The sequence below is a fragment of the Mesocricetus auratus genome, unplaced genomic scaffold (genome assembly GCF_017639785.1).
Source record: "Mesocricetus auratus isolate SY011 unplaced genomic scaffold, BCM_Maur_2.0 Super-Scaffold_6730, whole genome shotgun sequence".
In the NCBI taxonomy this organism is placed as follows: domain Eukaryota; kingdom Metazoa; phylum Chordata; class Mammalia; order Rodentia; family Cricetidae; genus Mesocricetus; species Mesocricetus auratus.
This window is the reverse complement of record NW_024429184.1, coordinates 23,287,477-23,311,574: the sequence shown is the minus strand read 5'-3', so window position 1 is coordinate 23,311,574 and position 24,098 is coordinate 23,287,477. Positions and strand designations below refer to the sequence as shown.

Here is a 24,098-nt window from a genome sequence, read left to right as displayed (position 1 = left end):
GTATGTCTGTGGGTACACAGACATGGAGTGCGGATGCCTGTGGAGGCCACAGATATTAGTTCCTCATGGAGCTGAAGTTACCTGTGAGTCTTTTGACCTGGCATGAAATGATGCCCTCTGGAAGAGTGGGGCATGCTCTTAACTAAATGTTCTTCCTATCCCCCTGATAAAAGGCTTTTCTTTGTTTTGGTCTGTTTTTAGTAATTCTTGGGCTGCTGTGTGGGACTGTATAGAGCACCCCCCCCACACACACACATGTATACAGAGTGCTAGTCAGTCTTCCGCAGGATTACCTCATACTTTCCCAGATATCTTTATTAAATCCAGGTGCCTGTTAATTTAAAAAATGGAAGCAATTATTTTATTTTTCTGTTTCCTGAAATATAATCCGGGAAATGCTTCTCTCCCGTTTTATGAAAATATCAGGTACTTAGCTAATTAAAAGTGCTACTCTTAGAGTCTTGTTTATTTAAAAAGTGTCAGCTTTCAGGATGTTTTATGTAAGTCTCAATAAAATTACGCAGAAAATGACCTAATGCTCTTTTTTCATAAGCTGTCCTTGAGGTCATCACTACCTGAAAATGGCTAAAAACAAAAATGATCTGAGGGTTACAGCATGATAAGATCAAATTGATGTCATAGTAATTATGCCAAGTACCATCCAATCATTGGGTAGAATTTACAGTTGATCCCAGGGCTTAGGTGCAGGTGGGAACATGCAATTTGTATTACTCTGCTGCTATAAAAGACACTGGGAGACTTCTCTAGCTGCAGTTCCAGAACAATCAGGAGACCAACTTGAAATTCCTCTTCAGATCTACAATCAACTGCCCAGAACAGGTCCCTCAAAAGAGTCCAGAGAAAGGTAATGTAATGAAATAATTTTGGGAACTTAATTAAGGAGCAAAATATTTGAGATCACAGGAAGGACTTTTCTGCACAAACCTTGGTAAGAAGATAATTAGGCATTTATTAATATTCTTTACAATGCTCATGACAGAGCTGGGAGGAAGTCTATAAAAGTGTAGTATGTGGTCACAAGCTAAATAAGATGTCATCTAGCAGAAGCCAGAAACCAAGTGTCTCTTGCATAGTTGCTGGAGTGCCTGTCAAAATCTAAAATATTTTCTCAAGAACCACTGTGTGTCATCTGAAGGACGTTCATGTGGGTGTCTTTCAGAAACCATACAGAGCGCAAGTCGACATTATATAAGTTGCTGATAGCATTTCATTATCAGTTTTAGATGATGTGTAACTAAAATTTCAAGCTGGCTATATTAATAAAATAGCTCACTTGTTCGGTGAAATGACCATACATTCTATTATACTCTGAATAAATACTTTAGTGTTTTTAATTATATCATTGGGACTTGGACATTGTTTTCATTTTCTTTTTCATAAAATTCTATGGAATAACAGTTGGTTGTATTTGCCAGGTATTACTGAAGACCTTGCAGTGATAAATCACTTTCCAAGTCTGAGAGGGCAGTTGTAATGAGTTTTTGAAATCTTTTTCTCCAGCTACCTTATAATTGGCATATTGTGTGAGCACTGCACATTCTTGGATACAACCAACCTCAAATTTAAAGAATTAAAATTGATCAATTAAATTATTCCTTGAGCAACAAAATATAACATATTTACATAACACTTGTATTCGTTTAAATATTGTAAGTAATCTAGAGATAATTTAAAGTACAGTGTAGGTGTGTAGGATGTATGCAAATATGCCATTTTATAGAAGGTACTTGAGCATCCAAGGATTTGGTATGGGAGGGTGCCCTTGGTACTGTCCCTACATGGATACCGAGAAACAATTGTAGCTATATTTGTGCTAGCACTAGTTGAAATAGCGATTGTTTGAGAGACTGAAAATAGAAAATAAAAAGAGCACATTTGTTCCTCTTTTTCAGTACTGACAGATAGGATTTGGACTCCAGTGAGGAATGATAATACACACTGAGAGTTACTTGGACATACAAAACAGCCCTGCATTTCAATAGGAGTTTTTGTTTCCAAAGGACTATAAGTATTTTTCCCATCAAAAGTAAGATATTTTACATTAAAAGAGGAATTTGTTTTTTGAACAGAGGTTAGTTAATATAGTTCTGACTGGTCTGGATCTTGCTGCACGGCCAAAGACAACCTTGAATTCCTCATAATCTTTTCCCTACCTCCCATGTGCTGGGACATACAGGCAGAGGAGGAACCTTTGAATTTCTGAAGATTACTCTTAAATAATTGCTGATGGTCTGGAGAGATGGCTCAGCAGTTGATAGCCAGGTTTGGTTTCCAGCACCCACACTGGGTGGTTCTAGGGGCCCTGACATCTTCTTCTGTATTTCAAGAGCACCTGCATATGTGTGATGACACAGGGTCTAGTAAGCGCGTGCACGCTCGTGCGCACACACACACACACACACACACACACACAAGAAATAAAATAAGAACTAGTTAAAGGATAATTCTTGATATAGAGCTGGGTGTGGTGATACACACATAATAACAAGAACACTAGTTTAACTGTACATTTGAGGTCAGGCCAGCCCTGGGCGACATCGAGACCTTGTCTCAAAAACAAACACCAAGACAAATAAAAAAAATAATTAGTTTGGGGCCAGGAAGATGGCTCAGTAGATAAGAGTACTTGCCACCAAGCCTGACAACCTGAGTTTGATCCATGGAATCTACTTGGCAGAAGGAGAAAAGTGACTCCCAGAGATTTTCCTTTAATCCCCATACGTGCACTGGGTGGTATAAACACACCCTACCCCACACAATAAATAAATGCAAATTAAAAATTATTCTCTTTAATTTTTTTTGAGCAAGGTCTCATTGTATAGCCCAGGTTGTCCTTGAACTCACACCTCAGCCTCTTGAGTCCTGATATTACAGATGGAAAAACTGCTTTATTTAAATAATAATTCAAGTATTGAAAGTATTGGACATTCAAAAATAGTTATCATTATTATTATAGTGTGCATGCATGCGTGCGTGCGTGCGTGCGTGCGTGCATGCGTGCGTGTGTGTGTGTGTGTGTGTGTGTGTGTGTGTGTGTGTGCTGGACAACATGCACATGTGGAAGCCAGAGGACAACTCTGTGAAGTCAGCTTCCTCCTAACTCTGTGTGGGCTTTAGGGATGGAACTCAGTACATCGTAAGTTAGCCACTACTACCCTTACTCGCCGAGACATCTGGTTGTCCCTTGAAGTATTTTGAAAATGTCAATAGTTATCACTTATGAAAGGGTTGTCTGAGTTTTATTGCATTTTCAGTGTTGGTTTTTAAACTCTCATTCCTTACGTATTCCTTTGTGTGTGGACACACACGGGCCAGCCCAGTGTGAGTGTGAAGGTCAGAGGACGACCTTGGGTGTGAGCCCTTGCCTTCCGCCTTGTCTGAGATAGGGGCTCTTCCTCTTCACTGCTACCAATGCCAGGTAACCTGGCCTCTGAGCTCCCCGGGGTCATGTCTGCTTCCTCCCATCTCCAACAAGGGACTAAATGATCCACACTGCAGTCCCCTTTCTCCTGTGAAGGAAAGTCATGCAAACAAAACGTACCTTTATGGTTTAGTGCTTTCCCTAACCCAATACTGGCGATTGAACTCAGCACCTTGTAAATGTTTAGGCAAGCATGAACTACAACCCTAGTCTTTAGCGCTTTCCACCCCCTGCATGTTAGGTAAATACTTTATCACCAAGCTATACCCCTAGGCCTCCTTAGAGTACTTCAAATGAGAATGCTGCTTCTTGATTCAAAAGATGGCATCATATCAGCTAAAAAATATAATGTACAAATGTAAGAAGTTACAAGGGAGATTCTTATGTTACTATAATACAGCCCCCATAGAAAATTTCTGGTCTTTAAAATTTTTTTGGTGGTGATTGTATGTGGAGTGGAAGCCAGAGCCTCCTGCTGCCTGAGGAAGGGCTCTACCATTGAACTGTACCTACAACTGTCTTTATTTTTCATTTTGACACAAGATTGCACTAAGCTAGCCTTGAACCTCAGAACCTCCTATTTCAGCCTCCTAAAGAGCTGGAATTAAATGTTTGTGTCACTAAGCCCTCTGTTTTCTTGTCTTTGGATGATGTTTTAGCCTTCAGGGAGAAACTGACATTATCTATAGTTTTATTACTAATAGACTTTGTTTTGTTTGTTTGTTTTGAGATAGGGTCTCACATTGTAGCTCCCACAAGCCTAGAACTCACAGAGATCTTTCTTTCTCTGCCTCCTGAGTGCTTGGATTACTTGCTAGAGTTCTTAATAATGCTGATTATTAAGATCTGGATAATAAACTGTCTCCTTCCTATGACATATATAATACCTATAAATCAATGTATTAATCAGGAAAAATCATACTGCAGAGTCAGAAGTTTCCAGAGAGAATAACTGGGGACGAAAGACCCACTCTAGGTGTAAGTGTCGCCATCCCATCTCTAGACCGAGCATAAAAGGGAAAACGGCCGATGCCAGGTGAACACTCTTGTTTCCTCCCTCTGCTTCTTGGTGGGCACCAGTGACCAACCCGCTCCCACCACTCTGCCTTCTTTTGTGATAGTGGACTCAGAAGGAAAAATGTTCTCAGAGACCAAGTTAAAGCAATAATTGTTTTCCTAGATTTACAGTCTTTTAAATTTCTATCATCTAATTTAGACAGCATCTTACTGTATAGCCTTGGCTAGTCTGGAACTCGATATGTAGACCAGGTTACACTCAAACTCAGAGATTCTCCTGCCTTTCCCTCCTGAGTGCTGGGATTAAAGGAGTGTGTCGCTATCCCCAGGATTCCCACTGTTTTGATGGGGTAAGTGACAGGAAGTGAAGGCGTGGTCATTAGTCTGGGATATGATAGGCAGAGCCTAGGATTTCTGTAGACTACTTCAGAATACCAAAACAGCTTATGGTTAGTAAACCTAGGTTTAGATTGAGCATAGTTTTGCAAGGTAGTATAAATTGCAACTGAATGTAATTATTTTTTTCTGCTCCAGTTCTTAAGTTTTTTTTTTTTTCAGCTTGTAAAACAAAAAAGTGTAACCTGTCACAGTGGCATCTATCTGCCTGTCATTCCCATAAGTTGGAGTGGAGGTAGAATTCCAAGAGTTCAAGTCTAGCCTGATTATATGGTGAGTTCCAGACCAGGCTGGGCTGTAGAGTGGGACCTCAAAAAATATTCAAATTGTTAGCAATTTGGGAAATGCAAATTAAAACAATTTTATCTTTTTGTTGTTTGTTTGTTTGTTTTATTTGTTTTTCCAGCCAGAGCTTCTCTGTTTAGCCCTAGCTGTCCTGGAACTCACTCAGGCCCAGGCTGGCCTCTAACTGAGAGATTTGCCTGTCTCTGTGCCCAAATGCTGGGATTACAGGTGTGCATCACCACACCTAGCTTGAGATTTTATCTTACCCCAAGTGAATGGCTAATGCTGGCATGGATGTGGGGAAATGGGAAATTTTCATTCATTGTTGGTAGGATTGCAAACTGACACAACCACCATGGAAAGCAGTGTAGTGAATTCTTAGAAAATGAAAAATAAATCTACCATATGACCCAGCTATACTACTTCTTGGTATATGCCCAAAGGACTCAGCATACTAATGATCTGCCCAGAAGTTTTCATTGCTACTTTATGCATAATTGTTAGGAAGTTGAAACAACCCAGATGTCCTTCAATTGATGAATGAATGGATAATGAAATCATGAGGAATGTACACAACAGAACCGCATTCAGTTATAAAGAAAAAAGAAATAATGAATTTTCAGGCAAAAATATAGAACTAGAAAATATTATGATCAACGAGACAACACAAACCCAGAAAGTCAAGAGATACATATTTTCTCTGAGTTGTCAATGCTAGCTTTGGGTCTTTAGATGCTAGATGGAATAATTGCAATACCAGAGAAGTAAAAAGTGGCCGTGGTGGAACACAGGGGAGCACTGGAAAGGGAACAACAGGACATGGATGCTATGAAGGGGGATGGGAAACACCGATGAGGGAGACACCTGGGGAGGGAAAGGAGGAGACAATACAGTGGAGGTGTAAAGGATGAGGGCTGACTAGCACTAAGGATGCTTGGGAAAGCTATGGGGAGTACTGTTTTATTGGTACTACTGGGATGCAGTGCTATTCCTCAAACCACAGACTAACAAAAACCCAAGTGACCAGCGTGAGAAAACTTGAACTGCTGGTGGTCAGGGAAGTCCAAGAGACACTTCCAAGGATTCGGCTATTGTTGCTTCCCTTAGTGCCTTCTAGAAATAGAAGGTAAGACTTTATTGTCAAAGACACTACACGTTTCAGGAAATGGATTTGGAGAAATCAGCTTGGGCCTGATATGGAAGCCTCTTCATTGAACACCAGCTCTTGTAGTTTCTCAAGGAGCCATGCATACTACCAGCAGAGAAAAGCAATCAGTAGTCCTACCCAACTATAACATCAACAAACCACAGTATGGACCCAACTATAACATCAACAAACCGCAGTAATGGACGGTACAACAAGATACTCTGTCTCAAAGGTACAAAAATGGCATTTATATCCTTGGGGTAGCCAACAGCCACCTAGTTGGACTTAAGGCCCACCCAATAGCTGAGAATTCATTCCAGACACAGTAAATGTGGCCAACTCCTCTGGCCGATAAAGCCACAGAACCTAGAATAGATGTTCGACTGCCAGTTTCCTAAACCAGTTTCCTATGGCTGTAAGTTTCCTAACTTAATGACAAATGTGTATCCTTATAGCCACAGGTAAGTCTAGTTCCACTTTTCAACAAAGACGCATCTTTTCTCATCAGGTGGAGATCATCCCAGACAGCCAGAGCTGGTCAAATTGTGGAGATTAACTGATCATGAAGTGCCTGTCCCGATTAATACATTGATAGCACAGGCCCTACATTTAAGACTCAGGACATCATGGAAGATGAGGCGGAAAGATTTTAAGAGCCAGAGGACCAGGACATCTGCTGTGACACAGTGTCTTCTAAAGAGCAGCCATAACAAAGAGAGGATGTGAAGGGCAATGGTGGATCTAGGAGGATTTTGGAGGAAAAGTAGGAGGATGAATATAACCAAATGCATTGTATAAATTTTCCTAGGAATTATCAACTTATAATATTAATGCCAATATTTAATAAATTAATATATATAATAATATAATAAATATATTATTAATTTTAATATTTTACAGTATTATAGTATTTAAAAAACAAAACATTAGCTGGGTGATGGTGGTGTGCGCCTTTAATCCCAGCACTGGGGAGGCAGAGACAGGTGAATCTCTGTGAGTTCAAAATCAGCCTGGTCAACAAGAGTTAGTTCCAGGACAGCCTCTAAAGTCACGGAGAAACCCTGCCTTGAAAAACCCAAAACAAAACAAAACAGAAACCATCTCTCCCCCCAGAATAATCTGAAGATGACAAGGATGTCTGAAAAATTTAAATTCTTTAAAGAACACCTGTATCTTCAATGCTAATCCCTTTTGTCTAAATTCACTTAAAAGTGAAAGCAGACATGGGTGTAGTGGCACACGCCTTTAATCCCAGAACTAGGGAGAAGAGGCAGGTAGATCTCTTTGAGATTGAAGCCAGTCTGGTCTACATAGTGAGTTCCAGGAGAGCCAGAGCTACGGAGTGAGTGAGATCCTGTCTCAAAATGAATGAATGAATGAATGAATGAACAAATGAATGAATGAATGTAAAACATTCATAAGGTGGCTCCAAACGATCGGTACTTCCAGTTTCAGCAATCAGAAGGCAGATGCAGGTGGATCTCTGAGTTCAAGTCTAGCCTGGTCTACAAAGCAAGTTCCAGGACAGGCAGGGCTGTTAACACAGAGAAACATTGTCTCTGAAAACCAAAAAACCGAATAGAACAATGGTTACAAGTTTTAAGCCTATATTTCTATTATATACTTATTATTTGTTATATATTTTATATACTATTATATAAATACAGCTGTTTCATTTTATTAAACATATATAAAATTGGAATAATGGCTGTAAAATTGTGTGAGTTAGCACACATCAATAATCCGAGTGCTTGGGAGTTGAAGCAGTAGAATCAGGAGTTCAAGGTCATCCTCAGTTATAAAGTGAATTTTAGGACAATCTGGGTTACCTGAAACTCTAGCTACTTAAATGAATGAATAGATAGATAGATAGATAGATAGATAGATAGATAGGTAGATAGATAAACTAACAAGCAAATAATAAAGTAAGCAAGCAACTGAACAACAAGAGAAGTTACCAGGCTACCTGCCAGAGTGCCTGTACCCTTTTTACATTCCCACTGGTGATGTCTCTGTTATCCAGTTTCATGTGTTTGGACCAGCATTTGACATTTCTTTATAACTGTTCTGGTGAGTATTGTTTTAATTCACATATCCATCATACCTAACTACTCCATTAATTACACGGAGAGGCTGAAGAATTGCTGTGAAGTCGTGGCTGGGAAGGGGAGGAAGAGAGAGAGCGTTGTTACATGTTAATTGCTTATGTCAGAAATAGGGACATACCGTGTCCTACCTCTTTCCTAAAAGTATGTGTTGCTTTTATTTGCAAGGCTTTAGGTATATTGGTAGCCGAAAGCAGAGGGGGAAAGACATAATGATTATTGTAAGCAATATTGTTAACGGTACTAGTTGTTGGTATGGCTCAGTAGTAGAGCAGTTACTTAGCATGCCCAAAGGCAGCATCATCAATTAGAAGAATCATGCTAAAACTACTGTGTTTGTGTTATGACTGGTAAGCTAAGATTTGACCGTTATTATTTTTATGTTTTTCTCATGTGCAGTTTGCAGGAGATGGATTACTACAGAAAATATGCAGCTGTCATTCTGGTCGTGTTGTCCATGTTCCTGCACATTCTTCATTCTCTTCCTGATGGAGACTTTATGATTCAGGGTATGTGATCAAACTCAGACTTACACTAAAAAGAAACACGTATTTCTAGATGCACATTAGTGATCATGAATTAATTCCTGCCAACTTTCACGTGTGATAAATATTCACTCATGGGTACACATCCAGGCACTTGTAGACTGTGAACATAAAATTAAATTTGGTTCAGAAAATTTACAGTGAAAATGTTACATTCCTCATTCATTTTAATAGCATCCTAAACATTTTCATATGAAGGACATTTTTATTGTTCCATATCTGACTTTTACAAGGAGAAAAATCATCCTGACTCAGCTCATTTTTTCACATTTCTTCCAGATTTTTGAAAATTTTAACATTATTTTTGCAGATGAATTTTCATATCAGTTAACAATGAAAGGAAACAAAAATCAGTTGTGTGTTAAATTTGTTTTGTTATATTGTTTGACTCGTCTCCTACAGAACCTGACATAATCCCACTGGCTCTGAAATTGTGAACATTATTTGTTATGTTTTTTCTCTTGCTAAATGGTAATATTTGAATCTCAAATTCTAAGCACAAATGTCTTTTCTATTATCAAGCTATCTTAACTCACCAAGCTTTCTTAATTCTGATCATTTCTTTTCTGTCAACATTTGGAGTTTCTATGGGGAAAAACAATAGCAGACTTGCCTCCGGAAAAAATTTCCTTCCAAATGAGTGTGGCATTTATATCTGTCAAGTCCTTGTGTTCTCTGTAAGCAAGCTATTAGCACTGGGATAGTCTCTGCTTGGAGAATGAGAAACCACTCTAACAAATACCCTATGAAGGTATACAAAAATGGTTTCTTTGTGAATGCAGCTGTAGCAATTACAAAGAGATATTATATGTGAAGATCAATATGTAGAGAAACATTTATTCCCGTTTTTATTGCCAATGCAAAAAGTATTTGTCATTCTGTGCTCAGGAAAGAGTTAGTTAGCTTGTCTTTGAGTCCTTTCTCAGTAATTTCCTCCTCTCTTTTGCTGTCTAGGTTGCCCTGAATGTAAGCTAAAGGAAAATAAGTACTTCTCCAAGCTGGGCGCCCCCATCTATCAGTGCATGGGTTGCTGCTTCTCCAGGGCATACCCCACACCAGCAAGGTCCAAGAAGACAATGCTGGTCCCAAAGAATATCACCTCGGAGGCCACATGCTGTGTGGCCAAAGCATTTACTAAGGTGAGAGCTTCCTGAAAGTTCATCCAGAGGCAGTTTGTACTCACTGGGTTAACATTCAAGTTGTCTAGTGACCTGTATTTACTGCTCCCTTGTATAGGCAACACCTGCCTTTCTCCTCTTTAGTTAAAAGATAAGGTAAATAAAAAGTTTTGATGACACTGAAGTAGAGAGAACAGTAGTTGCCACGGTCTAAAAAACCAGTAGGAGGTGCATACGTGGTTAGACAGTGATGACGAAACATAGCATAGGCAAAGGGAGGGCTGGAGTTTTACAGTACAGCTAGCTATGACAGTTTACCATGACTTATCATGTAGAGCACTAGAAGAGAAGGGTTCAAAAGCTGACAGCACAAAGAAAATGATACAGTGTGTTAGAGGAATGAAAATACTACCAACCTGATTTGATCATAACACTTTGTGTGTAAATAGCAAATTATCTAACTATACTCCATAAATATGTGAGGTCAATATATTCTAAAAGGGACAGTAAAGCATGAGGGTGTAGTGGTGAATTCCTATAATCTCATCACCCAGGAACTAGAGGCAAGAAGATCCTACTGGTTCTAAGTCTGGAACTGGTGAGATGGGGCATGTGAAAAGGCATTTGCTGACAAGAGTAATGACTTGAGTCAGATCCCCAGGACCCACAGGATGGAAGGAGAGAACGGATTCCTTCCAATTGTCCCGACCAGCCCCACCCCACACATTGTGTAAGAGGGAGAGAAAAGGCCCACTTGGTCTTCACAATGAATTCTAGATTAGCTAGGTTAGCATAATATAATAATGTCTCAAAACAAGGGCAACAAAAGTAAAAGCAAAACCAACCCCAGCAACCTGGGGGACATATGTGAATTTCTGAAGTTTGACTCTTAAGAAATGTGTATGTATGTGTTGGGGGTACCAAGTAAATAGGTATTTTTTAGGGGGTAGAGGATATAGTTCAAAGGCTGAGTGCTTGCCTAAGAAATACTGAAATAAAAATTTTTTAAATGGGAAGGGAAAGAGAGAGAGAGAGAGAGACAGAGAGACAGAGAGAGAGACAGAGAGAGGACAGACCTAAATAAAAGCAGGTTGAGGAAAGCATAGTTTATTTTGCAATGTGAATTTAACTGTTAGAATGAATATATCCCTGGAAAGTGAAAATGTGAATACACCAAACAGGTATTAAATTATGCTGGCTACTGTTTTAACATTTCATAGTTTTGTCTGTCTACCCACCTACCTGTTTCTTTTCCCCTTTAGGCCACGGTGATGGGAAATGCCAGAGTGGAGAACCACACGGAGTGCCACTGCAGTACTTGTTACTATCACAAGTCTTAGCTTTTAGCAAGGGGCTGGGCTGGTAATTGCTGGTCTGCGGGACAGCACTGTGTGATGCCGCCTCCCTCCTTACCAGACTTTTGATGTACTTCAGTTGTACACTGCAGCTTTATTCCCAATACCTTACACCAGTGTAATCAGCAGCCTCTTTTTATTAGGCAAATACTATTTAGCATGATCATAAAAGCTGGTTCCATCAGAAATAAAGCCCTTTAAACCATCAATCACAGAATTGTCACCGTCTTTAAAACTAAAGCTATTTACTTTTGATAAGACTGATAAAAAGGAATGATCCAATGTGTTGAATTGGGACCACATACATTGAGTCACCTGACACTGGATAATCTTGCTTCCCATGCAGCATTCTGGAAGCTAGCTATCCATTCTGTCAGCCAGATTTATCACATAATCCACTGGGGTGGAAGAAAAAGGTCCCCTTTACATCTCTATTTTAATATATTGCATCAAAACTCAGATGCATTATTCTGATAATACATGCATATAAATTATAAGTAAATATACACACACTATGGATATTTGAGTTGAAATGTTTTCATTGGTGAAAATGTACAATCGATAAACAAAAAGCAAAGTATACTTCTCCGGGGATGGGGCATCACTCTAAGTATGAATTTTCTATCTACATGGTTTAAGCATCTCCAGAATGGCTGAGTGGTGGTTGGGAACAGGGCATTGCTATCCTCAGATAAAATAACATTGCTCTAAAATTCCAGGACACCAGATTTTTGTGTCACATGTTTAAGCATGTCTGAGTGTGTGTGAATAAATGACAAAGAGTAAGCTGGTCAATGATCTCTCACAATGAGAGAGGAGCAGTATCAAGCACTCTGACTCAGCTCTAGAGAAACGCTCTGGAAGTTAAAGCCATAGCTCAGCAGTGGAACTCTTGCCTAGCATGCACAGAGTCTTGGGTTCAACCCTCAACACAAACACATCACATGAACTGCCTTACAGCTCTGTGAGGAATCATGGTCGCATCTCCCAAGCTTTTATATCTAGTGTCCTTACTTTGAGGACAATAGAATATTCACAACGTAATAAAAGCCATGGTTGAAATCAAAGCTGCTTCAAATCTCAGGTCCTAGAAGAACCTGAAATTTTAAAACACAGACTTAACATTTCTTAAAAGAAAAAGCCACACCAACCACAGATAAGGTTTTCAAAAATTAATTTCAAGCTGGTCATGGTGGATTGTGCATCTAATCTCAGTACATGTGGTACTTGGTAGGTGGAGGTACAGGAGTTCAAGGTTAGTTTGGACCAGATGAGACCCTGTCTCAAAAAGAACACAATGAAAAAAAGCAAAATAAAGAAATAAATAAAAATCACAAATGTATCATTTTATCTCTAAGTAACCAACCAGTTCCATAGCAAGTTAGTAGACATTTCAGATGTCATGGTAAAAATTAAGCTAGATGTGTGTACTTTTTAAGACACATGAAAATGCACATGAAGATTAGTTGTTTTGTTTTGCTAAGTTCTCATTCTATAGCTCAGGCTGGCCCAGACTTTACTATGTATCCCAAACTAGCCTTGAATGTGCAACAATCCTTCTGCTTCAGTCTCCTGATCCATAGGATTATAGGCACCAGCCGCCGTGCCTAGCTTACATTAGTTGTTTGTTTGTTTGTTTCTCTCATTGTACATTTTTGAACACTTAGCAAGTGTTGATACTTTGAGCAGAGATATAGAATTGTATAAAACACAAAGTTTAGAAAAGACAGTAAGTACTGCTTAATCCAAAAAAGAATGATGTTGGTCATTGGTTCATTCAAAAGTTTAGCAGGTAAAATCATTGAGCACGTACTGTGTATCAGATTTGAGAACTTACTTGGAGGAGAAAAAAGAAGAGGAAAGCTACAGATACAACCTTGACTGGAGTGTCCTTACTCATCTGAGATCATCCTGGGTTATAGAGGTAATTGAAAGGATGCTGAAATTGTAATGGGACAAAGGGACATCCCCATGATCATCCAGATCAGACAAATTGACCTAGAAACCATTATGATGAAGCATCACAGTCAGACTGATCCCCAGTGCCAGGTAGAGTGGTACCTGACATAGACAGATCTTGCTCTGGGGGAATTCATAGACACAGTTTGTGTCTGGAGAAAGGAGATACAAACTATGGTAGGAGGAGGGGCTGACCTTGGGTAAGAAAAGGAAAAACAAAAAACCGCCATGTGGGCTGGCCAGTGTTTATGTGTGTGCATGAGGGGTGGTCAGTATGCCTATATGGACATGGGAATCAGCCAAGTCTCTTGTGCGGTTTCTTCCTCTCCTCTTCCTTCTATTCTAGTCAGTACTGCTTAGTAGTATGAAGTATCCAATCAAAACGAAGGTAGCCATACAGGAGAAATAAGCCAGAAATGTATGAAAACCTCAACTATGCAACATTCAGGATTCTAGCCTTTGGAAAATAATCTGTAAGAAACCTATAGGCTGGGACAAACTACTCGCTGGTCAAACAAGTTTTGGGGACTTGTTTCATGAACTAGAAAACCTGAGATTCCTGGGTACTTTAAGCAGGACTGTGATAGTCTTTAAACAATTAAGAGTAAATAATGTACTTTCACATAAGACATTTAAACAAACAACAAGATAGATTAGATATATAATTCAATCAATGAATGTCAATTATATCAAGAAAGTAAAACACAATGACTTATTTGATCATTTTACCATAGGAAGAAGAACAAAAAGTAACAGTACTAAGTGTAAAGCAAAGTATATAATAAAGATGGTCCCATTCTGAAATTAACACATGATCAACTGAATTCAGAGAGGAATAAGTAAATCTTCTTTAGACACTTTATCATATTTCACTTTTACTGTATCCCTGGCCATCACTTCTGGAGTCTGCCACACCCAAACCCAAAATCAAGCTCATTCCCAACTCCTACTCTAAGCACAATCCCAACCTCAAACCCTTCCCCAACAACATCAACTCCAACCTCAACTCCCACTCTAGCCTGAACCCCCACCACAACAGCAACCACACCTCAAACATAAACTTCAATTCCAACTCCAATTCAAACCCCTACTCAAGCAATGACCAGAACCCCAACCGAAACCCTATTCTCAACCTGACTCTATTCCCCAACCCCAATACCAACATCAACCAGGTCCCCACTTTCAGGCCAACCCACATACATTACCCATCCTCAACCCAACCCACTTCTACCCCAGATCAAACTCAAACCCCAACTCCCACCTTAACCCCCAAACCTAACCCCAGCCCCAATCTAAATCCCATGCCTACCCTAATACCCACCCCAAAACCAATCTAAATCCCAAATCCAGTCCCAATATCCAATCCTGATCTCACTCCAATCTTGACTTTAATACTGCCCCAACTCCAAACCTGTCTCATACCCAGCCCTACACCAGCCCAAACTCCACCCCAAATGCAGGTGCAAAAACAACTCCAATTCTAACCCTAACCTCAACCTCAAATCCTAACTCCCAAACCAATACTCAAACCCAATCACCACCTTAACCCTAACCATAAACACAATTCCAAACCTAATGTCTTAACTAGTGTTACTATTGCTGTGATCAAACACCATGACCCAAAGATACTTGGGATGGAAAGGTTTTATTTCACTCACAATTCCATATAACAGTTCATCAAAGCAACGAGGGCAGGAACTCACACAGGGCAGGAACTGTGAGGCATGAGTTGGAATAAAGGAATGCTGCTTATGGACTTACTCCTCGTGACTTGCTCAGTCTGCTTTCTTATAGAACCCAGGATCACCAGCCCAGGGATGGCACCACTTATCAATCACTGTTTAAGAAAATGATCTATACATAGGCTTCCCTACAGTTCAGTCTTATGAAGGCACTTTCTTAATTAGGGTTCCCTCCTCTCAGATAACTCCAGTCAGTGTCAGGTTGATATAAAATTAGCCAGCATACCTAATAACACCAAACACAATACCAAATTTAATCCCAAGGTTACCTTCATTCCTACGCCCAACCCTGTCCCAATACCCAGCACAACTCTAACCCTAATCACAACCCCATCCACAACCATCCACGTCTACCCAAACACCAACCCCATTCACAACCCTCATCCCCAACCCCAAACACCAACTCCATTCACAACCTCCACCCTACCCTAAACTCCAACCCCATTCTCAACCCCACCCCCACCCAAACCCCAACTTTATTTACAACTCCTACCCCTACCCCAAGTCCCAATTCCATCCATAACACCCCAACCTCAAACCAAACACCAAGTTTAATACCAGCTCCAAAGCAAATCTCAATCCTAACTCCAACAACCATACCCAACCTTGCTTTAATCCTGACCCCAATCTAACTGGAACACCAAGCCCAAGCCCAAGCCCATATCAAACCATATCTCTAAACTCCATCCCACACCTGGCCATCTCCATCCCCAACCACAATCCCCAATGCCACCTTCATTCCCACATCAAATCCGAACCAACACCAAATGCAACACCAGCTTCCAACCCTAACCTCAATCCAACAAACACAAACCTCAAACACCAAACCAAACCACAACCCTACCTTGAATCCTGAAACCAAAACCCAACACCAAACCAAAACCTTATCACAACCCCAGTGATAGCTCCAAACCTTACTTCATCTACAACTCTAACCCTGTCCTCAACCACAACCACAGGCTCATTCCCAAGTCCTGCTCCATCCCATACCCAATTCCCATCCCAATACCAAAACCAATGCCAACCCCAAACCTAACACCGACTACAACATCAACCATGTATGTATAAGTACGTTCATCTAATACTCACCACAGACACCACAGAAAAGATCACAGTTTAGACAAATTATGCTGGGAAAACTGGAGACTCACATAAAGAAGAATGACATTGAACATGTATCTATCACCAGCCACAAAAACTAACTCTGAACAGATCAAAGACCTAAAAGTGAAACCAGAGACACTGAAATTGTTAGAATAAAATATAGGCAGAACCCTACAGAGTATAGGTGTGGAAAGGGACTTACTGAAGAGGACTACATTTGCCCAGGAATCCTGGCCAACAGCCTTTCCCGAACCCAAAGCGGTTGCCTATTGAAAACCTGAATAGGTATCAATGGTGTGGTGTACATATTTTAATTTTCCAAAATAGAACATATTCATCTGCCATATTTCATTTCTTCGAGTACCCCTTGGGTTACTTCCTGCAGGCAGTGGAATTTGGTTGCAGAATAAAGAACAAGTAGGACATTTCCTTATAGTTTCCTTGGCTTGTTGCCACATGATGGAAAAACCTTTTTTAAACTTTTGCTATTGACATGATGTTTTTTGTTATAAAATTCTGAGGCCTCCAGCACATTTACAAACAATAATTGATGAATTTCTGCGTTACCTTCTGCTAGAGGATCTGGCAGACCTGTATGAGATTGGATATATGTTATATATGTAATGATTCTTATTCCTGATTATGTCTTGTAACTAAATAAATAAAAAGTCAATTCTGTATCATCTGGTATAAATTCAGTGGTTTCAATATGCAAGAGATGGAACTTATAACACTAAAAAGCTTCTGCAAAGTCAAAGAGATAACCAATTGAATGATACTATATATAAATATATTTTAAGATTCATTTCTCTTTTTTTTCCTACCAAAAGCAACCTACAGATTCAATGCAATCCCCATCAAAATTCCAACACAATTCTTTACAGACCTTGGAAGGACAATTCTCGACTTCATATGGAAAAATGAAAAATCCAGGAATAGTTAAAACAATAATGAACAATAAAAGAACTTGAGGTCTTACCATTTCTGATTTTAAGTTGTATTACAGAGCTATAGTAATAAAAACTGTAAGGTATTAGCATAAAAATAGACACATTGATCAATTGAACTGAACTGAAGACAGATATAAATCCATACACCTCTGGTGCCTGCTCTTAGAACTCTTTTCCAGCCTCGATGTGATAGTTTTGTTTTATCTTATTACATTTAATTTTTATTATGTTTGGTTCTTATTTCTTAGAAGCCTTTTGTTTTTTTCTGATTTTTTGTTTAAATTAGAAACAAGCTTGTTTTACATGTCAGTTCCAGTTCCTCTCCCTCCCCTCCTCTCCTGCCCCCCACTAACCCCTGTCCCATGCCCTTTCTGCTCCCCAGGGAGGGCGAGGCCTTCCATGGGGGATCTTCAAAGTCTGCCATATCATTTGGAGCATGGCCTAGACCCTCCCCCATGCGTCTAGGCTGAGAGAGTATCCGTCTATGTGATACCTCTATGTGGTGTGGGCTCTCAAAGCCCATTCGTATACTAGGGATAAATACAGATCTACTACCAGAGGCCACATTGGTTGCCGAGACCTCCTCACTGACACCCGCCATCAGGGGGTCTGGGTCAGTCCTATGCTGGTTTCCCAGCTATCAGTCTGGGGTCCATGAGCTCCCCCTTGTTCAGGACAGTTGTTTCTGTGGGTTTCTCCAGCCTGGTCTTGATCCCTTTGCTCGTCACTCCTCCCTCTCTGCAATGGATTCCAGGAGTTCAGTCCAGTGAGGAACTGCGAGAAGTAGAAGGAGGGGAAACTGTAATCAGGATATATTGTATGAGAAAAGAATCTATTTTTAATGAAAGGAAAAATGGGGGGAAAGATTAATTTAGTTTTCTTTTATGTGTGTTTCGGTTTGCCTGCATGTTCTGCGTACTTCATGTTTGCAGTGCCCATGGAGGCCAGAAGAGGGCGTTGGATACTCTGGAACTAGAGTTAGACTACTATCAGCAGCCATGTAGGTGCCAGAACTGAATCCAGGTCCTCTGGAAGAGCAGGTCTGGGGCTCTTAAGCCTGAGCCAGCTCCCTAGCGTCACAAAACTGATTTTTTCAAAAGCATTCTACTGCCTGAGTTTTTCCACGTGTAAACGTTCAGTGCTCTGAAGTTTATTCTTATTTATGTTATGAAGATGCCAATGATCTTTTATTTTCTTCTATATTGGCTATTGGTTTATTTCCACACTTTAATATAAGAAATCCATACTAAGCCAAGGGCAGCGGTGTATGTCATTAATTCCATCACTCAGGAGTCACACTGGTGAGTTCAAGACTAGCCTGAATGACGTAGCAAGTTGCAGGCCAACCATGGTTACATAAATCCTTCCTCAAAAAACCTAAATGAAACAAAATACACTTCCTGTGTATCTGTTATTGATTTAAATGCTTTAGTCTATCTAGACACTTATGCCAGTTCCACAGTCGTTGGCATAGTGGGTTATCGACTCCATTGTGAACCATGCAGATTTAATTCTATTTCTTTTTTTGTTTTGTTTTGTTTTTGGTTTTACGAGCCAGTGTTTCTCTGTTTTGGAGGCTGTCAGTCCAGCCTGGCCTCGAACTCACAGAGATCCGCCTGCCTCTGCCTCCCGAGTGCTGGGATTAAAGGCGTGCGCCACCACTGCCCGGCTTAATTCTGGTTCTTGAACTTGACAGTTTCTTGCTTGCCTCTCTTCCCAGTCTGTCTCCCACTGAGGCTCCTTTGGCTTGTTTTTCAAAATCCAGCAATGGTTTTTAGATTTTGTTTTGTGGGCCTGTAGCTAGGATCTACGTATAATGTACTTATTGATTTATTTGCCTTTTTGTTGTTGTTGTTTGAGACGGGGGTTCTGTATGTAACAGCCCTAGCTGTCCTGGAACTTTGAAGACCAGGTTAGCCTTGAATTCACAAAAATAGACCTACTTCTACATTCCTAATACTGGGATTAAAAGTGTGTGCCACCATGCCCAGTTTATTTGCTTTTTTAGTTGGTGGAGGGCATGGTATGTATGTCACAGTGAGCATGGACAGGGCAGAGAACAAACTGAATTGGTTCTCTCTTGTAATGTCTGTAATTCCAGCTCCACAGGATCTAACATTCTGGCCTCCAAAGTCTCTCTCTCTTACACACACACACACACACACACACACACACACACACACACACACAATTAGTTTTCAAAAAAGCAAAGTCAGATACCCATATCTTAGAGTCAACTCCAACCCTTTGGGACTGTGCAGTGAGTTGGCTTGGTAAAGAAGGGTGCAAAACAGAACTTGGTTGTATCAGCTGCCTACGTACCTAGTTCTAAGCCAGCCAGGGCCACATAGTTTGACCCCATGTAAAACAATTTAAAATGCCTAAGTAAATGGAACACATCTTATTGAGTACCCTTGAGGAAGGCAACTCGACTGAGTAGTCAGCTAACAACTAGGTTGGCTGGTGTACAACCTAAGACCTTAGAGTGAGTCTGAGGACAGTCTGGTGGTCTACTACTGAGCTCCAGGTTACATACTGAGACCCTGATTTTTTGTTTTTTAGTTCCCAGAAAGAGAGGACTTCACCACACCCTCCTTTCACTCCAGATGCTGAAGTAAACTGAACAGGATTTATCAGGCTGGTGATATACATTTGCATGATATCGACAATGAAGCATAGACGCTTATGGAAACTGAACATAATCAAAACAGTAAAGGTAAATCTAAGTATACATTGTGTAACAGTTTCCTCCAGGGTGAAACATTCCCCTCTTGTAGAGAAGCTTAAGCAGGAAAAAAAACCCACTTCAAACCAGCTTCAGGAAGTCCCGAAACTGACCAAATTTGCTAGGCCTCTCACTACCAGAATAAGCAATAAAGCCAGTAAGAGTCACTCAGATAAGCCAAGCTGCAGAGGACACTTGGACTAGACAGAAACAGAAGCCAGCTGGGTTGCTGGAAGAGCTTTAGATCAACGGAGACATTAGAAAGGACACTCTCCAACCTGTTGAGCAGCCGGCAGGCTGTGCACCCTAGGCTCACAGTTGTGTGAGCTGTCACCATGCTGGAGTAGGATTCGGGAATGTAACTGTCTTTGAGTCATTTCTGCTTCTGTAAGTAACCCCACACCCATATGCCAATAGAACTCATGGTTCACCAAGCTCAACTTTGGTAGTATCCACTCTTTGGTCTGAAGTGGGCTCCCCATCTGGGGTAGGTAGGTGTGTGTGTGTGTGTGTGTGTGTGTGTGTGTGTGTGTGTGTGTGTGTGTGTGTGTGTATTGCATCCTAGAAAAATTTTGTCACACAACAACATCAATTCTTGGAAAATAGGTTAGATGTGGTGATTTATCAGAGTACAGGAAATCAAGAGTACCATCATTAAGGATGTCGAACTACGCTATGAATACATACAGCTTTAATTTTGTTCAATACTGCCTAGCAAAATAAACTTTATTCCCTTTATTTTAAAATATGTCTGTATGCAAGTTTGATTTGTATGTGTTTTAATTTGTTTTTTCAATTAGAGGATTTTCTTGAATTTAAAGTCAAATGCATGCCAGCTGTTATGTTACATGCCTTTAAGCCAATAGGGAGTCAGAGGTGGGTGGATTTTTGTTTGTTTTGTTTTGTTTTTCAAGACAGGGTTTCTCTGTGTAGCTTTGGAACCTGTCTGGGAACTCATTCTGTAGACCAGGCTGGCCTCAAACTCACAAGGATCCACCTGCCTCTGCATCCCGAGTGCTGGGATTTAAGGCATGTGCCACCACCACCCCGCTCCAAGCTAAATTCTTGCAATAAGTACAACAACAACTTTCTGGATTATACTGCATTTGTAAGAGATCTTATCTGATCCTGAGATGAGGTTCTAGATGAGATGATTCCAGGATGAGATGATTCTATATGTGGTCTGTGAAGACCGGTTACATGGCAGACATCTGGGTGCCACTCCCCCCGGGAGTGAGGATTTCCAAGAGGTGGTGTTCCAGGCTTGTGTGAGCCGCTCTTCTGTCTGGTGGGCTCGCACTCACTGCTTGGTTGGCAGGCACTAGCATATCTGCTGAAGATGATGGGCTGCTAGTGTATGTTGGCAGGATGGGCAATCAAGTCTGAGAATGGAGGTCACCAAGCTAACACTGTAAAAGGGGATGTTCCGGAATATAGAAGAAACGCTGGCAAGGAAGTTAAAGCTGAGCAGATGGTGAACCTTGTACCAGCTCTAGTTCTCAGTCTGTCCTCTACAGAATCTTTAGGAACCGGGAGCTAAGCAGTTTGTAAAGAAACATGCTGCCACCTATTGGCCACTGAACTGTACAGCAGGTTTGCACCTGCCAAGATGGCATGAAAAATGTATGGCGAGCTAGATGTCCTGTTTTTAACAGATAAGAGAACAAAAGGCAAGTGTGACCAGGCAGTGATAGAAGGGACCCTTTAACGGACACCCTCATAGCATGAATAGGCTCCATCAAGTGCAGCTTCTTGGCGAATGCCTTGACTCGAAGTTCAGAACTTAGACTATCCGGAGAGACTTGCTGGGGAAGGCATGGTTGTTAAGAGAGAGGACGTTCAGCAGTTCTTTGAAGAATTTCAATCAAGAAAGAGAAGGAGAGCATGTGGGCTGCAGTATGTGTGTAGCTCGAGTGGCATGCATGCTTCCTCATTCAGCGCCACAAGAATGCCACTGTTGTGCAAGAGCTCTGTGTCACACTTGGTCCCCTGTCCATCCTGCTGTGGCTTGAAGTTGCCTTCTCCTAAACAGTTGCCACAGTGTTTATGCTGGTCTCTCAGAAAGCATCCTTGATGACTCAGCTAAATGCATCTCACTTCACAGAGTCACATCTCCTGAAGATGCACAAGTGTGTGTGTGTGTGTGTGTGTGTGTGTGTGTGTGTGTGTAAACTGTATGCACAACCACTGCCCTAGATCTTCATGGAATGTTGTACGAAACCCTGCATTTGAGGGAAGTCTTTCAGATGGTATGAAATCTCTTTAAAGCCCCCCCCCAGTCTATGTGGAAAACACTCTTTGATTCAGAGTCTTAAGTTGCACCCTCGAGGGAAAGCAGGTCTTCCCTAGTACATTGTGAGGTACATTAACAGTATTTTAGGTCACATGCTAGTGTGGATATGTGTGTGAGTGCACGCATGTGCGCATGCGCTCACGTGTGCACTCATGAGTGAAGCAACTGTATGCATGAATCCTTGCCAATTCCTGCACAAGAAGAAATAGCCTGTAAGTAAGGTTCCAGGAAAGGGCACGGCTCCTGTGCTGTAACCTGTAACCTCCTAACCACACATCCTGTGAAGAGTGCTGGGCAGAGCGTGAAGGTTCCAAGGCTGCAGGCAATGCCTGTGTGCACTGAGCTGGCCTCCTGGGGAGGACTCACCTAAAAACCTCAGGGGCTTACAGCTTGGGGGAGCTTCCAAGTCCGAGGGTGTTTTGAAATTGAGAGCTTTACTTTCCATTTGCCTGCATGCCCTCAAAGCTTGTATCTTCTCAAATGTCTGATTTAGTTACCAAAAAGTCCTGTCGGCCTGTGATGGGTCAGAACTGAGGGTAGGCAGCAGTGTCAGTAAGTAGCGGAAGGACAAACGCCTAGTGCTAAATGCTTGTCTAAGAAGGCTTTCCTTTGTGTTAACTGGAAAACCTCTTTTTGTGTATGTATGTTCACAGCTAGGTTTCTTACTGTCTGTACTGGGCCGTCTCCTCTCATAGAGATGGTTTGGGCCAATATGCGGCCGCTGATACCAATGCACATTTGATGGAAAACAAAATGTGATTCGAGTTGCGTTTAAGGAATTCTGGTATTGCATGTAGTATATTTTTGTAGAAATTATTACTGGACTTACATATTTCAATCAGGTTTCTGTAAAATCCAGACAAAACCAATTTAAAATGAGCTATTTGTGGCAGCTTCTCCATGATGAAAACAAACCAATCATAATGGAGTAACATCATTTTCCTTTAAGGTCAGTTACTTTCTTGCATATCAGGTCTCTGGTGTGGTATCTAAAATTTGCCATTTTATCTGGTTTTTCTTTCTTTTTGTTTTTGTTTTTTTTTCTTAAGACAAGGTGTCACTCCAGTAGAGGAGTTGACTACAAATTACAAAAAGCACATATTATAAAGAAAAATTAAGGAACCAAAAAAGAAGACAGACAGAAGGAAAGAAAGGGATTGATTAGGGAAACAATAGACTTATCATGCATGCTTTGTCATCCCCCTTCCCATGCAGAGGGGCACTTGTGCCCCCTAGCGTTTATTGTACGCAACAACTACAAATTAGGTTTCTGGTTGTTCAGTGCCTATCAAGGAAAATAGGGAGCCCCCCTCTTGGGTAAAGGAATGTGGGACCATGAAATCTGTGTTTCCCCAGCCAGGGCCACTCAAATGGCTCCAGAATGAACCATCTCTTATTCCCTTTAAGATGAGTGTTGCAGGGTAACCACCAGAGACAACTGCTCAGACATGGGTTTAAGCCGATAGAAGTCTTTATTAGCTGACTGGAGTCTACAGTAGGTGTTTGGGGACCTAGTACAGTCCGAGCCTTTCTGGGCTGACACACTTCAGTTAACAAGAACAGTCAGTCAGAAGCAGAACTACAAAGCCTAAAAGCAAGGTTAGGACATTTAGAGACTTTCCCAGATCTCTGGACTTTGATGGATTAGGCCTTTGTTTTTGTTTTGGCGGGTGGTGCTGTCTGCATCCTGAGATTTATGGCCTGAATGGAACTTCCATCATGGTGTCAGTTGTGTTAAGGTCTGGGGGCCTGCTGCAATAGAGCTGTGGTTTTGTGTTAGCAATTTTGATGCTGCAACAGGGGGCTTACATGGGTGCAATCACCAGAAGGGAAGCCAGGAATGGACCCCCCGAGTCTACACCTCCTGATGTTGTTTTCTCAATGTTGTTTTCTCAGACGCAGTGTTGAGTTCTTT

General features: G+C 41.0%; 1 protein-coding gene and 1 pseudogene across 2 annotated transcripts; both read left to right on the top strand.

Moving 5' to 3' along the window:
- Positions 1–784: 784 nt before the first annotated feature.
- Positions 785–11,619, top strand: Cga (glycoprotein hormones, alpha polypeptide). Of its 2 annotated transcripts, XM_040737553.1 has the most exons (4): positions 785–865; positions 8,792–8,901; positions 9,892–10,076; positions 11,318–11,619. In XM_040737553.1, exons 2-4 carry the CDS (start codon positions 8,802–8,804, stop codon positions 11,393–11,395), a joined length of 363 nt encoding a protein of 120 aa, XP_040593487.1. In that variant the 5' UTR covers positions 785–865; positions 8,792–8,801; the 3' UTR covers positions 11,396–11,619.
- A 1,741-nt stretch (positions 11,620–13,360) lies between these two features.
- LOC110342897 lies at positions 13,361–21,964 on the top strand (annotated as a pseudogene).
- Positions 21,965–24,098: the final 2,134 nt, after the last annotated feature.

Bases quoted from the DNA above. Each gene is read 5' to 3' on its own strand.
- Cga (XM_040737553.1), top strand. From the start codon at position 8,802: ATGGATTACTACAGAAAATATGCAGCTGTCATTCTGGTCGTGTTGTCC. The intron at 8,902-9,891 runs GTATGTGATCAA...TTTGCTGTCTAG, and splicing joins TGGAGACTTTATGATTCAGG to GTTGCCCTGAATGTAAGCTA. The intron at 10,077-11,317 runs GTGAGAGCTTCC...TTTCCCCTTTAG, and splicing joins TGGCCAAAGCATTTACTAAG to GCCACGGTGATGGGAAATGC.